At 49.5% G+C, this 14,576-nt stretch overlaps 1 protein-coding gene across 2 annotated transcripts in view; it reads right to left on the reverse strand.

The window, feature by feature from the left end:
• LOC144133380 (apoptosis-resistant E3 ubiquitin protein ligase 1) overlaps positions 1-14,576 on the reverse strand; it is a 59,961-nt gene that overhangs the window by 37,052 nt on the left and 8,333 nt on the right. For both annotated transcript variants that reach the window (XM_077666459.1, XM_077666460.1), the window contains exon 4: positions 6,591-6,981. In XM_077666459.1, coding sequence (XP_077522585.1) covers positions 6,591-6,981 — 391 coding nt within the window. The remainder of the gene's footprint in view (positions 1-6,590; positions 6,982-14,576) is intronic.

The raw sequence follows: 14,576 nt of genomic DNA on the forward strand, positions 1-14,576 counted from the left end.
CAGGTAGAATGCTACAGGGCGTATAATACAGGCAGTATACTGCAGGGAGTATATGACACATGCTCAACGATACACACACACAAAAAGAGAAGCAGAATAAAATAAAACAGACAAAAATGGACGGAGCGAGAGTAGAAAAACAATGGCCGTAACAAAGGACAGCAACCACGGCGTGCATGCACATCACGTCAGGTTCGCGCAATCGACCCTTTATATACGGAATAACTCCCGCGGCAGCATCGCCCTCTGGCACAGAAAAACGCCGCGCCCAAATTTCGACACGCGACGTGTGCGCATACATTCCCCTTTCACCCGATACTAAATAACACAGCACTCGTGGTAATGCGCAAACTCTACCTATACATGGCAATGTTAGCGACCAGAAAAAAAAAAAGGTAAAAGCGGAATGCTCGCGCGCCCTAGGGTTGCGTATCGCTTTCTATAGCGCTTCCGCTGCTTCGAGCCCCATTTATTCCAGACATAAAAAAAAATGAAATAGGTGCGCGCTATATACATACACTGAGGTGAATAGAGTAGAGTATACGCACCCGTCGTAGCGCGGAGCCGTACGCTATATACCATTTTTAGAGGGCAAGACTGCCAGCCATAAAATCGCGCGCTTTCCTGGCTTGCTGTTTTTTTTGGTATTTTTGGTTTAAAGGCATAGATATGTGTGGGATATGGCGGGCTGAGCAAGCCAGACAAACCGTACAGCACCACAAAGCGAAAACGGGCACCGCACGTGAAACGGCAGTTTCAAAGTGCGCAGCCGCCCAGATTGGCCGGGAGCACCGCGTAGTGGATATATACTGCAGACGTTAAAAATGACGCATGTGAGCTCGCTTGCTTCCGACCCGGGCGGAAAAACTGCCCGCTGTACACAACTTTATTCTTGGTAAGGTCGGTTTCATTTTTGTCGCCCCTTACTCTAGAGTGCAGCTCTTACGCACCCGTTCCTGCGTTCCGCGCCGTAGTCGTAACGCGACGCCACCTGACAGGTGGCGTGCTATGGCGTGTGACAGGTGGCGTGTCGACAGGCAGTAGCAGCTGGGGCGATACGCCACCTGACAGGTGGCGTGTTGGCAGGCAGTAGCAGCTGGGGCAATACGCCACCTGACAGGTGGCGTGTCGACAGGCAGTAGCAGCTGGGGTGATACGCCACCTGACAGGTGGCGTGTTCACAGGCAGTAGCAGCTGGGGCGATACGCCACCTGACAGGTGGCGTGTTCACAGGCAGAGGCAGCTGGGGCGATATGCCACCTGACAGGTGGCGTGTTGGCAGGCAGTAGCAGCTGGGGCGATACGCCACCTGACATGTGGCGTGTTAGCAGGCAGTAGAAGCTGGGGCGATATGCCACCTGACAGGTGGCATGTTGGCTGGTGGCATGCTGTCAAGTAGTTGTAGAGCGAAACGCCACCTGCCATGGCGAGAGCGGACGAATGGACAACCCGAAGGTGGCGGCCACGGGAAGACCCCGAAGGGTGGCTATAGCAGCGTAACACGCCACCTGCCAGCGGTGGCAGGTGGCGTGTCAAGATCTTCGCTCAAAATTCGCGCTACCGTAATCGTCTGTCAATTTTTTTTCACAAGTTAAGTAAAATGTGTCTACCATAACGTATACGATGGGCCCGCCACTTGGTCTGATTAAAGGTATACAGGCATGATCGGGCATTTGACTACGAATGAGCTCAATGATATATCCCCGAGTTACAAGTGCCCAATACAGAACCCAAAGTTGTCGGAACTAATTAGGAGCTCTTTCCTACGGCGTGCCCCACGTAAAATGATATAAAACCTAAGTAGTATTAAATAAATCAAATGGGAAAGTTACTCGGAGGACGGCCCTATGGGTGCCCTAGAGACTATATAGCTCATTCATAGTTCATTGGGAGTCATCATACTCCTCCTGGCGCAATGTCAAACACATTCAAACGCAGTGGAGGAAATGACTTTTTGTAGTGAGAGCTACACTGGGCTACCAGTCGAGCATTTCGCGGTACGTGGGAGAGGGAAGTTGTGCACACGCGCCGTTACCACGGCAACCGGAGAGGAGCAGCAGGTGCGGCGTGCGCTTCACCCTCGTCGCGGCCGCGTGCCCGCTCCACCGCCGGAGCCGCTCGTGATGTAACGAGGATGAGCAGTTGTGCGCATGCGCCGATACAATGGTAACCAGAGAGACCCCACAGGTGCGGCGCGCGCTTCGTCGCCGCTTCGCCGCACGCCGGTCTATCACCCGAACCGCGCGCCGCATGCGCAGCATTGCGTATAAAAGGCGGAGATGTAATGGGCGGCTGTATCACAACGTTTGACATGCACGCAGAGAAGGGAGAGTCCAGCCGCTGCTAAATGGCGGTATAGAGAAGAAAGGATTAACACTTCCGATTCTGAGCTTGTCGCCTGGCAGTTGGCTACTCAACAAGGAGAGAATGAGCGTCAGAAGGCGAAGAGAGCAGCGGAGACGCCCGAACAGAGAGAGGAACGGCTTGCCAAACGGAGACGCCAGGCTACCGAGCGTAATAGACGGCGCATAGCCGCCGAGATGCAGCCTAGACGTCTCTCATTGCTGCACATACAGTGACCACAACAAGCTCAGCCAGGGAAACGTACCTCTCGCTACGCATATCCTGGCATAGCCGAGCTAAGCCACTGCCAATTTTTTTGTATGTAGAGGCACGTAAAAGCATGGCAAACAATGACGACGACAAGAAACACCGACGATACCACAGCGCCTGCGGTGTTTCCAATGCCCTTTAACATTACGGTCGTCCCATACTTGTGGCGCTTTTTTACTGTTTCGACGACACATTCCGCCGAAGCGTGGGTGACGCCAACGCAAACATACGCGCCAACTGTGAAGTGGAGCACAGAAGCTGAAGTGCTATCCCCGCTCGAAAGCGAACATGCTCCGCTTAATCCCTCGACGGGGACGGTGAAAAGAAAACAGCGGCAGAACCAACCACCGACCCTTGAAAAGCTGCCCGAAATTCGCGGAGAGAGCACTCGAGGAGCTGCGCCGGGAGATTTATTTCTCGACACTATACACGAGGCTGATTTTTATTTATTTTTATTTTATCTGTCGGCTGTACAGTTCCTCTGCATCGTGAACCAACCAACTACAGCTCAGAAACAAATCCTTCTCCACAGTGCCGCGCGGCGATTTACGTTCGTATAACCGAGGAAGAATGTAAAAAAAAAAAGTTCGCGAGCCGGATTATTCCGCCCTTTCGCATTTCATTCGAGCCTTCCGCTCAAGCGATGAGATCCCGTATTCATTCCCTCTGCATATACTTTGTTCCCGCTTTCGCATATCGCCGGCTGAGTGGTCCGGAAATCTACATACGCGCCTACCCCGTCCGGCGCAGCGAGGATGACAAACCATTCCGCTAAGCGGCTTATATTCCCGGAGACGTGACCCGCGATCAAAGAAAGGCCCGCACTTTCCGGCCCACGGTGCCTCGGTGCGCGAGGAAGAAAGGCAGAGGTAGGTGGAACAGAGGGAAAGCCTGTCCCGCACGAGTGAGTACATGTATTATTACAGCTATCGCGGTCGCTAATAACACTGGCCGGAGTAGTGAGCGTAGTTACATATACGCCAAACCTGGCCAAACCAACGGGGCATGCATGGTGCGCCGCGGGATAGACACCTACGGTGTTATAAACGCCCTCCTCGTCGCCGCTACTATAGGTGGATTTGTAGTGACGCCTAGAGAAAGAGGTAGCGAGCGAAAAAAAAACACCACGCACTTAAAAACAAAATCGTGTACAACTACTACAATCGTGCGCTCACACTCGCAAGGGAACGTGACTGTCGTTTTGGGAAATCGGAAAGACGAAGGGGTTAGGAAGAAGGGAAAGACGCAGCAACTGCCTCAATCCGGGTGGACACCAGAACCGAGCACTGAGGGAAAGGACGAAAGAGAGGGGGGAGAGAGGGGGGGAATAAATGGCGGTGAGGCAAAAAAGACAAATCACACATTTCAAAAATTGAAACAGGGTGCATGACGATGATGTATTACGGCACATCGGATACTTAGGTCGTCTTGTGCCAAGTCGTGTAGTGCTAAGACAGTGGGAGGAGAGGAGGAATAAGAACGTACGGAAGTAGCTGTAAAGCGGAAGTGGAAACTATAGAGAAAGCTATCCGCGACTCTATCACGCACGTACAAAACTGCCGTGCGAATACGTCAGTAACGAAGACTGGAGGGGGCACTTAACCTCCGCCTTAAGGGCATGATGCGATAGCGTTAATGCCAACGTATATGCGGAACTGATCATTCTCTACTTGACATTCATAGATTCCTGGGAGTGCTCATACTCCTCCTGGCGCAGTGGTGAAGCAGCGGTTAAGCGACGCGCCAGTGCACTACGATGACAGGTGCTGCCATCGGTGGGGCCTTGTGCGACCCTGGTTGCTCATCCTCTCGCGACCAGTCCCAATCACCAATTCAACTGCCACCTGTCACGGTGGCCAGTTTGCTCACAATCCACTGGGCAGGTTGTGATGACCCTAGAATGTCACGTGACCCAGGTGGCCCATGCACCTAAATAGGCATTTTTTTCGCTCACAGCGCCGACGCCGCCGCCAGATTTTTGCAGAACGAGAGCCTTAACGCCGTCGCGTTAAAAGCAAGAAGACGACTGACGACATCCATTAGGAACACGCTTTTTTTAATTCTGTATCCATGAGTACACGCGTCGAAGAAGCCCGGTGTAGTATGCCGTTTTTCTCTAGTCCACGGGGACTTTTTCTCACTACGCCGTCACGAAACGGGACGTCCAGACAAAGTGTCCTACGTTCGTACTCATGCCCAAACTTCAAAGGCAGCGAGGCAGCAATGTGCCTGGTACAGTTAGCGCTAAGTTAGCGGCCCGAATGTGCTGCTCTGCGGCATTAAGAGGCGCAAGTATATGCACATCGTTGTGACAGCGTTTGGACAACACGTCGTTGTGACAGATATATATGCACGAGTATGTGACAGCGTGGTCGCCTTGACTGCGTGCTTGTTAACTGCGGAAGTCCGAGCTGACCAGTACCGATAGGCTACATGTCTAACTAGAAAAGAAAATAATAATATTAATTGGTTTTGGGGGAAAGGAAATGGCGCAGTATCTGACTCACATAGCGTTGGACACCCGAACCGCGCCGTAAGGGAAGCGATAAAGGAGGGAGTGAAAGAAGAAAGGAAGAAAGAGATGCCGTAGTGGTGGGCTCCAGAATAATTTCGACCACCTGGGGATCTTTAACGCGCACTAACATCGCACAGCACACGGGCGCCCTAGCGTTTTGCCTCCATAAAAACGCAGCCGCCGCGGTCGGGCTCGAACCCGGGAACTCCGGATCAGTAGTCGAGCGCCCTAACCACTGAGCCACCGCGGCGGGTAAAGAAAAGAAACTTACGTATTCAATTTCCAGCACCTCGTCGACCTGCGATGCCAGGAGCTGAGCGCAAAAAATGGCTGCGCAGAATCAGAGGCACGAGGAAACGGGGAAAAAAAAATTGGCTGGCGGTTTAGCATTGCTAAGCATATTGTGCGAAAGCAGTTTTTTTTTTTGCAGGCGGACACTACCACCAAGTACCTGAAAGCGCGATTGAGGTGTCCACTGACCCATTGTCCCAGTTATGCGCGTCTTCAACTTTTTCATCGTCAATGCCAATGTACGCCGGCGGCATATGCTTCAGTGCCGCGTTACTGCAGCAATACTGTCAACGTCAACGCGTATTGCTCTAGTGCTCAATTTTTGCAATAGCGTTGTCCACGCCAACGCATGGAGCGCACATCTCTCTCTCACTATCGCCACATAGCTCGAAGCGCGACTATTAGTTCGATAGTAGTATTAATTAATGAAGAAGACGATGCGCAACGCACAGCTTGAGAGTGTGTTGCAGCTTAACACGAGGCGTGGTCGGCTCCGGTGAAAGGCTAGTGCCCTCGCGCTGTGGCCAGCGAAGCTGGTCTGTTCGCGCCGCCGCGGGTTCGAATCCCAGTCTCTAATATTTATTCGATTTATTTTTATTTATTTCACTTGGCACAAACCCACAAACGTCGCAAGATCTTGCACAGGGGCCTACCCATCGGAATAGTGATTCCAAACCGAAAATTTAAAAAAAAAAAACGAAAATACCTCCAGTGAACCCATGCATATACAAACAAAGAATAAAATAGGAAGAAATTAAACAAGAACCATCTCGAGATCCTAACGGAGTGCTGCGCAACTTTCGCGCCGTAACACCGATCTACAGCGTCAACTCTCGGGCCTTGTCACGAACACGGAGAGACACACTCGGCGAAAGAAAAGAAAAAGCGCGGTTTAACTTTTTGCTGGCCACGAAAACACGACGTTCGCCTGCTGTGAGCCGCACTGCTCTCATCGGAAACATACAGGAGTTTCCTGTATCGCATATACGAGCTTGCCGGACAGGAGCGGAGTCCGCTTTTCCGCTCTAAGTGCCCCTCACGTTTCTAGACACACCGCGCGTACACCTACCCGCATGCACACCTCCTCCCACGCAATGACTCGCAGTGTTCGCTAGGTGATACACAAGAGGCCTGGGCTACAGCTGTCCAATAAGCATGCGGGCTCACTCACCCAGATCCTCGACGCTTGCTGGAAGAACCTCCGGCGCTCTCGAGTACCCAGGCGTGGTCCTGCTCCTGGTCCCCGGCGTCTCCCGCGCCGTCGCTGCCACTCTTGTTAACCGCGTCGGCGGCCGACGCGGCGGTGGCGACGTCGTCGGCGCTCTGCCGCCGTCGCACGACGAGCCGGTGATCGCGCAGCCAGCGCTCCAGCACTAGCCTCGAGCACAGGCGCTCGGAGGCGTGCCGCAGGGCGTCTCGCGCGTCGGACGGCAGCGCTTGCTGCTGCTCATGCCAGGACGACTCTCCTCCTCCCCCTCTTTTCGCGTCCCCCTCTCGCCCCTCCGCTGGAGGAGGAGGAGGAACCGAGAGCAGGGCGCAGCAGGCGGGCAGCGAGTCGCAGCCTGCGATGAACAACGGGTTGTTTTCGGAGAGGAGGGTATACACTTATAGGGATGAGTTCGCCTATGTGCAATCTTACATGAGGAGCCTTCCAGCCCTGCAATAAAAGACTACCATTCATTCATTCATTCATTCATTCATTCATTCATTCATTCATTCATTCATTCATTAATTCCCCGTGTACTGTACGATGTCAGTGCACGTTAAATAAATCCGGCTGGTCGAAATTTCCGGCAGCCCTTCACTACGGCGTCCCTCATAGCCTGAGTCGCTTTGAGAGGTTAAACCCCGTAAACCAAACACGTAAACCAATTAATTAATTAATTAGTTCATTCATTTTAACGCCTAACTCGTAATAATTTTTGTCGGTCCGTTGAGTCATAGACTGAGCCACTGACTTGTCGATTGGTTAACTGATCGATTGATTCGTCGACTGAATTAGTTTATTGTTTATGGGGGTTTAAGCGACTCAGGCTATGAGGGACGCCGTAGTGGAGGGCTCCGGAAATTTCGACCACCTGGCGTTCTTTAACGCGCACTGGCATCGCACAGCACACGGGCCTCTAGGATTTCGCCTCCATTGAAATTCGAGCGCCGCGACTGGGATCGAACCCGCGTCTTTCGGGTCAGCAGCCGAGCGCCATAACCACTCAGCCTCCGCGGCGGCGACTGAATTAGTGAATTGGTTGATTCATTTTTTGTTATAGCTCGATTGATCGGAGAAGGCGGTGTTTACAAAGAGTTGATCTCTTGATCGGTGGATTTACAGACTGAGTTACTGATTCGTCGGTTGGTTGAGGGATTCCTGAACTGAATGATCGGTGTACACAGTGGTTGATTCGTTGATTTATAGATCGAATGAATGGTCGATGCACTGGTTTTCTGACCAATTGGCTGATCCGAGAAGACGGCACACACACACGGAGTTCATCTAAATTGATTCCCAGACTGCGTCACTCATTGAGCGTGCAGAAAATGAGTGTATTGGTTGATCTGACCGAATGATCAGTTGACAGAGTCAATTTGCTTGTTTGATAAATCGACTGAATGACCAATTCGTCAGCTGATTATCTGATCGACTGATCGGTTAATTGATTAATTCCATGCTCGACTAAATGGTAAGATTGATCGGAGTGGACGGCTTACACACGGAGTTGATTTATCGGTCAAGTCACGCACAGACTAGGTTCACTGATTAACCGCTTGTATAATCGGATAAGTAATGACTACATCAGTGAATGAATTGGTTCATGGACTGTCTGGATCGGTAGACTATTTATTTATCGGTGACTGCATAAGTGGCTAATCGATTAAATCATCGACTGGGTGTCCCACTGATTCACTGTCTGCTTGATCGACTTGGACGAGTGAATGACTGAGTGCCTGAATTATCGATCAAGCGACTGTTGAGACTACGTAACAGGTTCACTGGTCAGTTGCCAGTGACTGACTGACAAAGTAGGTGGCCGGTTCATTGACTTGTCACAGCGACACCTGTTATGAGGGCCTTTCACTGAAGCAAGCGTCATCAGCTCAGTAAGTCGTTGACTCTTTATAAGGCTCAAGCTGAACGCGTGTCTCACATGCATAAAAATGGTAAGCTTTCACCCAAAATGGCTCTAGAAATTGAATGACACCTCTTTCAAGCCGTTTCGAGCACTGGGTTTGTAAAAAAAAATAAGGGGGCTACACTTTGATACCAATGACTGGGTAAAAAAGCCCTCAAATGTGGCACATATCCGCACCCTAGTCGAATCGACGAATGAGCGAACTTGCATTAGAAATAAAAAATATTACGAGGCAGTTGAGTGACGAAAAAAGGCTTAAAAGCTCCACAGTTTTCCAACTTTTATTTTTCCCGCCAATAAGAGACGCGTCCGACTGTACACCCACACCCGTAAAAACACACAGAACACCAAGCAGACCCATTAGCGAAAGAGAAAGACAAGCTGAATAGTTTATTCGACTGTTCGGTAATATTCAGCCCGCAAAAAATATGGTACATAAGTGCAGCGTTTTCCGTTCGCCTGCACTTGAACTAAGTGGGACAACATGATCCCGGCTGTCCTATACGAAGGGTCAAGGGTGGATTAGTAGGCATATTAAGGTAGAACAGTTACGACGGAGTTAAGCAGATTACGACTGATTCAAACACCCACCTTCTAACACTGGCACCGATCTAAGGCGGTGCTGATCGGTGGTACACACGAGGCTAAGGAACGAATCGCAAAAAACAATCGTTACAAATTGCGGCCCCAAGGCCATTCACAAGCGCAAATGAGAATCGATACACGCTCTGAAGCAACGGAAACACGAACGCCAGCGATACCTTTACCCTCCGGTAAAACACGAAGCAATCGTCAGCGTTATCCGGTCGCCCCACAGACAGCACCTACGCCGACCCAACTCGCAAGATCGTTATCTCCGCCGCGGGTCTCCGGGGTATCGTATACACTGCGGCATAGCGCTAATGGACACCACGCACCCGAGTACACCACAGCCCGATGAATTGTACTTTGCTTCGTCCTCGTGTTTGCTTTATCTGTCTACTCGATGCACACCGAAGCCGGCTGCGGTACACTCATCGACAGCAGGCTCGGCTGCGGTAGAGCAGGGAATCGAAGTCTGTGCGACAATGCGGGGCTCGAACGCGAGACCGAATAAGCGCGCCAGTTCAGTGCCTACTCTCGCTGAAGGGCTGTACAACCAGAGGAGCACCAAGAGAAAGACGAGACTCAGTTGTTTGCTGGATGGGACGACAAAAGAATGACAGAAGGAGGCAGGCAGAAACGATGAACGAAGAGGAAAGAGGGAAGAAAGCAAAGATGAGAGGAAAGAGGGAGGGAAGGGAGAAGGAACAAAGGGAGAAATGAGAACGCTTTCTTAATGCAAAAGCAGTACTAGTCCCATTACGAGAAAAGCCGGCGTGTGTGTGTGTGTTAGTTTGTACATAGTGTACTCGCAGATGGTACAGAAAATGCCAGCGACGACAAGAAAAATAGGGTGACGTCATCAAGCGGCCGTATGACGCACACAGCACGCCGAGCACAGCCACTTCTGAATATCCTATACATGTTGCTCGTGTAATACACTCGCCACTGGCCAATCTCAATGTGGCGCCAGTTTTTCCGACAACATCCGTACCAAAACTATGACGCGGCAGTTTGTCGTACAGCGTCCCGAGTGGCTTCGTACGATTTCTCAATGCATACAGCTTACATATGCTAGTCAAGTTGGAGGCTAGCTTGCGACAGGGATTCGAACCGACGACATATGCGCCTTCAATTGTATTCCCGCCCAGACCCTTTACCTCTTCCCTTAAATCGCGGTTGAGTTGTCTACCGATATGTGAGACAGTTACTGCGCCATTTCCTTTCCTCAAAAACCAATTTTCGTATCAAAACTGCGATGCAAACGATCGTCCTATGGCGCTCCGGGTGGTGTCATCTCATGGGCGAGCGTGTGTGTGTGGATGTCAATGTACCCAAGGGCAGTAATGCTTTCGCATTCCCACAAAGTCTTAAGCGTCCCTGCCGATTTTTCTCTGCACTGAGCACAGTCCAATTCTGCACGACGCATAACAAGTAAAGCCAGTTTTGTGGATTTTAATGCAGCTTTGCGTATTAAGACAGCTACCCTCAGGTACCGGTTTTATTTTACTTACCATTATTTCCTCGTTTCGCGCAGTTCACCTCTTTTGCACGACCGGAGTTTCCGCTCGCTTTCGCTTTTCTAGCCGTCCACGAAACACCTTCAACGTATGTAAAGCTATGCCACTAAAATTTCACCGCCAGTATTCCATGGCTTCAATCCTCAGCCATTGCCATCTATGACGTTCAAAGCGTTCGCAGTATCACCTAACAGGCCCTGTTCATCAACAGTTGCGTGGCTAGTTCATTGCGACAACTGCCCAAGCAACTAAGTTAGCGAGTAAATCAGACAAAAAAAAGAACCTTAGGCGCTCAAGGTACACAGGCACGGCGCACACACACAAAAGGGGAAACGGCACAACGAAGTTGTCCGCAAGTCCAGGTCGGCCGAATACGGCGGGAGCCGCTTCGAGATAAAACCACGCCCCTAATCAAAATAAGCAAAAAACAGAAGTGCTGGTTAAAACGGCAACGCGGGCTCGTAGGTAATTCATATAGCATGAATAGAAGAAAAAAGTGTGGGGAGAGGGGGGGGGGGGGGGGGGGGAGTACCAGGACAGCAAGAGGGGGAAATCGGTATCGCGCTTCTCTCGACTGTTGTCCACGTCGATTTTTCCGCGGTTTCCTCGTCGCGTCGCGTGTGCGAAACAGAACAAAATACTATGACAACAACTTCTCCGCCAATTCAAGAAGGGTGAAATGCACTTCGATACAGCCCTGCTCTGAAAAAAAAAGAAAAAGAAAGACACGCAGAAATAAGGATTTTTATTCCATACTGCACCGTTTCTATTTCCTTTTATTTTTTCTTCGCATGAAGAAACGGGCTTGAAGAAATGACAAATGCTTAAAAAAAAAGAAAAACTGCCCCACAAGACCGCCGCCTGTAAAGCGTGCTTTACCGTTGGCACCGGACCGCGAGGAGAAGAGCGCTTTACAAAAGAACCAAAACCAGACCGATAAAAGAGGCGGCGGAGTTTCTGGGGCCGCCAGACTGCCACCCACCGGCGGCTGCGCTCAGCTACACCACCCTCTCGAAAACGCCCAAAGCACTCCTTTTTGCTCCTGGTTTGATCTAGTTGTTTCATTTTATTTTATGTTTAACATTCCTTAAACTCGCAGTAAATGTCACGTTCGCCGCCCAGAGCGCGCCTTGTTCTCCATTCACGTTCCTTAGAAAAAAAGCATGACTAAAGGGTAAGGGGCCGCGAGCTTAACCGGGCGGGGCTTGTATGTGCGCAAGGTGAACGCGTGGGAATATAAATGCGCGCGTGCCTGCGTGCGTGCGTGCGTGCGACAAGGAGATAACTTATAAAAACCTAACACAGCTTGGTATACGATGTTTCGGGGCTGGTGGGCCAACCTTCTCCAGTGTTGCTTAACCATTTTGAGTCGCTACGAATGAAACTGCGTGCATTGCGAATTCGTTTTTTTTTCTTCTTCTGGAAGTGTTCTGCAGCCAGTAGTGATCTCTTTAAGTCAAATTTAGCGTTCCTTAAGTAGTAGCAAATAAAGTTTCTTTTTTTAAGATCGCTAGCGAAAGCAGTAAATAGTATTCTTTAGAGCTCGATAGCACATCCTTCGAGATACTCTTCTAGACAAGTTTCGTAGCCCATAATATATATTTTTTTCTACGTTTTATCGCCACGCGCACATTAAAACAAAAGTGTGATTCTGTCATTTCTCGAGTAAGATGACCAATCACGATGTTTTTATGGAAAAATTTCAAACCATTCAGGTGCTTTCTACGAAATTTCGTACACGCCTGCAAAATTTTTTTAAAACACCTTTTAGTGTTTTTGCTTGCAAACTTGATTGACTGACTTAAGTTGAGGCTTGTGCATACACTATTCAGACGGAATAAAAGCGGTCAGCGGCGCTTGAAAGCAGGAAGAAGACAGTAGCGCCATCCAGAGGGTAGTATTAAACTCCTGTTTTTCTCAACAGCATATATGGCGTATAACCACTAGCTACCAAGGAAGTACCATTGATATGCTTATTACTAACTAGAGTACTAATGTATATTAAGTACTCCCAAAAGTACTCCTAACTGTATATTCTACCCTATCTTCTAGGTTCAATTTTACAATGGTAAGTCCACAACGCTACAGATGAGCGCAAATATTTTTTTTTGCTTTCTGTCTATCTTTTCTTGCGTTTACTTTTTTTTTCTTGTTCCATCCTTCGTCCCATTTACACATATACATGTCGTGAAGGAGATTTTCAGCAACCGCAGAAATAAAAAAAAATGAACAGGAGGTCTAGGAAGAAATGCATATTTTCCTGCCGCCGCCTAGAAGGTACGGTCGAAGACTTACTACAAACAACTATCAGTTCTCAACCAAAGTTAATCGTAAACGCCAGAGACCATTTTTTTAAAGTTCATTTTCTCTTCATTTACGCTCGCGTCTTTATTTCGACAGAACCCGTCTGGCTTTTTTTCTTCCTTTCTCGGTTGGCAAAGACGACCGCATCGGCTAAGAAGAGTAGGGTACTTCGAACGTAATCGATCCACGCATAAAAATAATAAAAAACGACGGAGGGAGGGGGGTTTGGGGTGGCGTGCATGCTGCAGAGCCCTCGTTTTTAGCCACGCAAAGGAAACGCCAGCAGGAAATTCAGCGACACAAGGACCAACGAAACTCCAAAACAAAACCTCCCTTTTCCAAGGGTGGCCCATTTACCCGCGAAATGGATGCAGCTTGTATCACAAAAAAAAAAAAACGTGCCGGAGAAAAATTTGCAGTGTGGTCAATTAAAAAACTTTAGAAAAGTTTCACAACTGATGCCGGAGGCATACGTTTATTATGCGACAGCGTCTGTTCCCTTACAAAAATGGTCCATATATAGTCTATAGACTTCTTATAGACTATTTTCTTCCTACATATGTTTCTTTTTGTCTATTCGTAGTCTATATACAGAAGTCTACAGAAAGTGTATAGCCATAAATCTATAGATTGTCTATAGACTGTCTATAGGATTTATATTGCATTAGACTGTTCTCTAGGGTTTGTCTATAGAGAGCCTATAGGCTTTATAGACAGAAGTCTACGGGGAGTCTATAGACTGTCTAAAAAGATTCTGTAAGGGTTATACGAGAAAATACGGTATCACACGGCCCAGATATAATAACCGACGCTTCCGGGGGCTCGTCGCTGAGTCTTGAAACCACCCGGAAACCCCGGATTCGCGACGATAAAAGAATAAGAAAGGAATAATAAGCCACGAAAAAAAGGGGGGGGGGGGGGGGACGGGACGAGGAAAGCCGGCGTATGAAAGACGGACGGTCAGGCGGGCGGGTAATATAATGTGCCTAATGCCCCCAGGGAGAAGGGACGCCGCAGGAAAGAAGGTCAACGACCTCTCCCGCCGGAGCGCACGCGTGCAGAGCTCGCCGCCGCACTATAGCCTTATAGCCGTTCTCTCGTGCTGCCTCTTCTTATCCCTCTTGCCAATGCCATTACGATTCGCCGCACACAGAGAAGGATCGACTGAAGCAGTGTGTAAAAGAGAGATCGAGCTAAGCACAGAACAAAGAAAAGAGGAGAAAAGAAATGTGGTCACGTTTTTGATCTCCGAGCTCGTACGAGTCTCGCCTTACTTAACGACCGGAGATAACCCAGTGCGCTTTCTCTGGCACTGGGCGCCAATGTATATACGATTCACATATATACGTACTCCTCCTGCTTCTCTGTGGACATAACCTCCCCCCCCCCCCCTTTTTTTAAATCCGGTTTCTCTTAGACAGGCTGGACGTGTTTACGTTTCTGTTGTTTATTTCTCCGTGAACCCGCTGCTCGTGCACCGCGCGGTATGGAATCCCCATTTGGAGTTCAACGACACGTACGCGTGCGACACCATGCGGTATATGTCGAAAGTAACGGGACCACTGTGCGCTTATGATCTATGACCGCGATGCTGACATCGAATCGCGTTTTTGAATTTTCATA

The sequence above is a fragment of the Amblyomma americanum genome, chromosome 5 (genome assembly GCF_052857255.1).
Source record: "Amblyomma americanum isolate KBUSLIRL-KWMA chromosome 5, ASM5285725v1, whole genome shotgun sequence".
Classification (NCBI taxonomy): domain Eukaryota; kingdom Metazoa; phylum Arthropoda; class Arachnida; order Ixodida; family Ixodidae; genus Amblyomma; species Amblyomma americanum.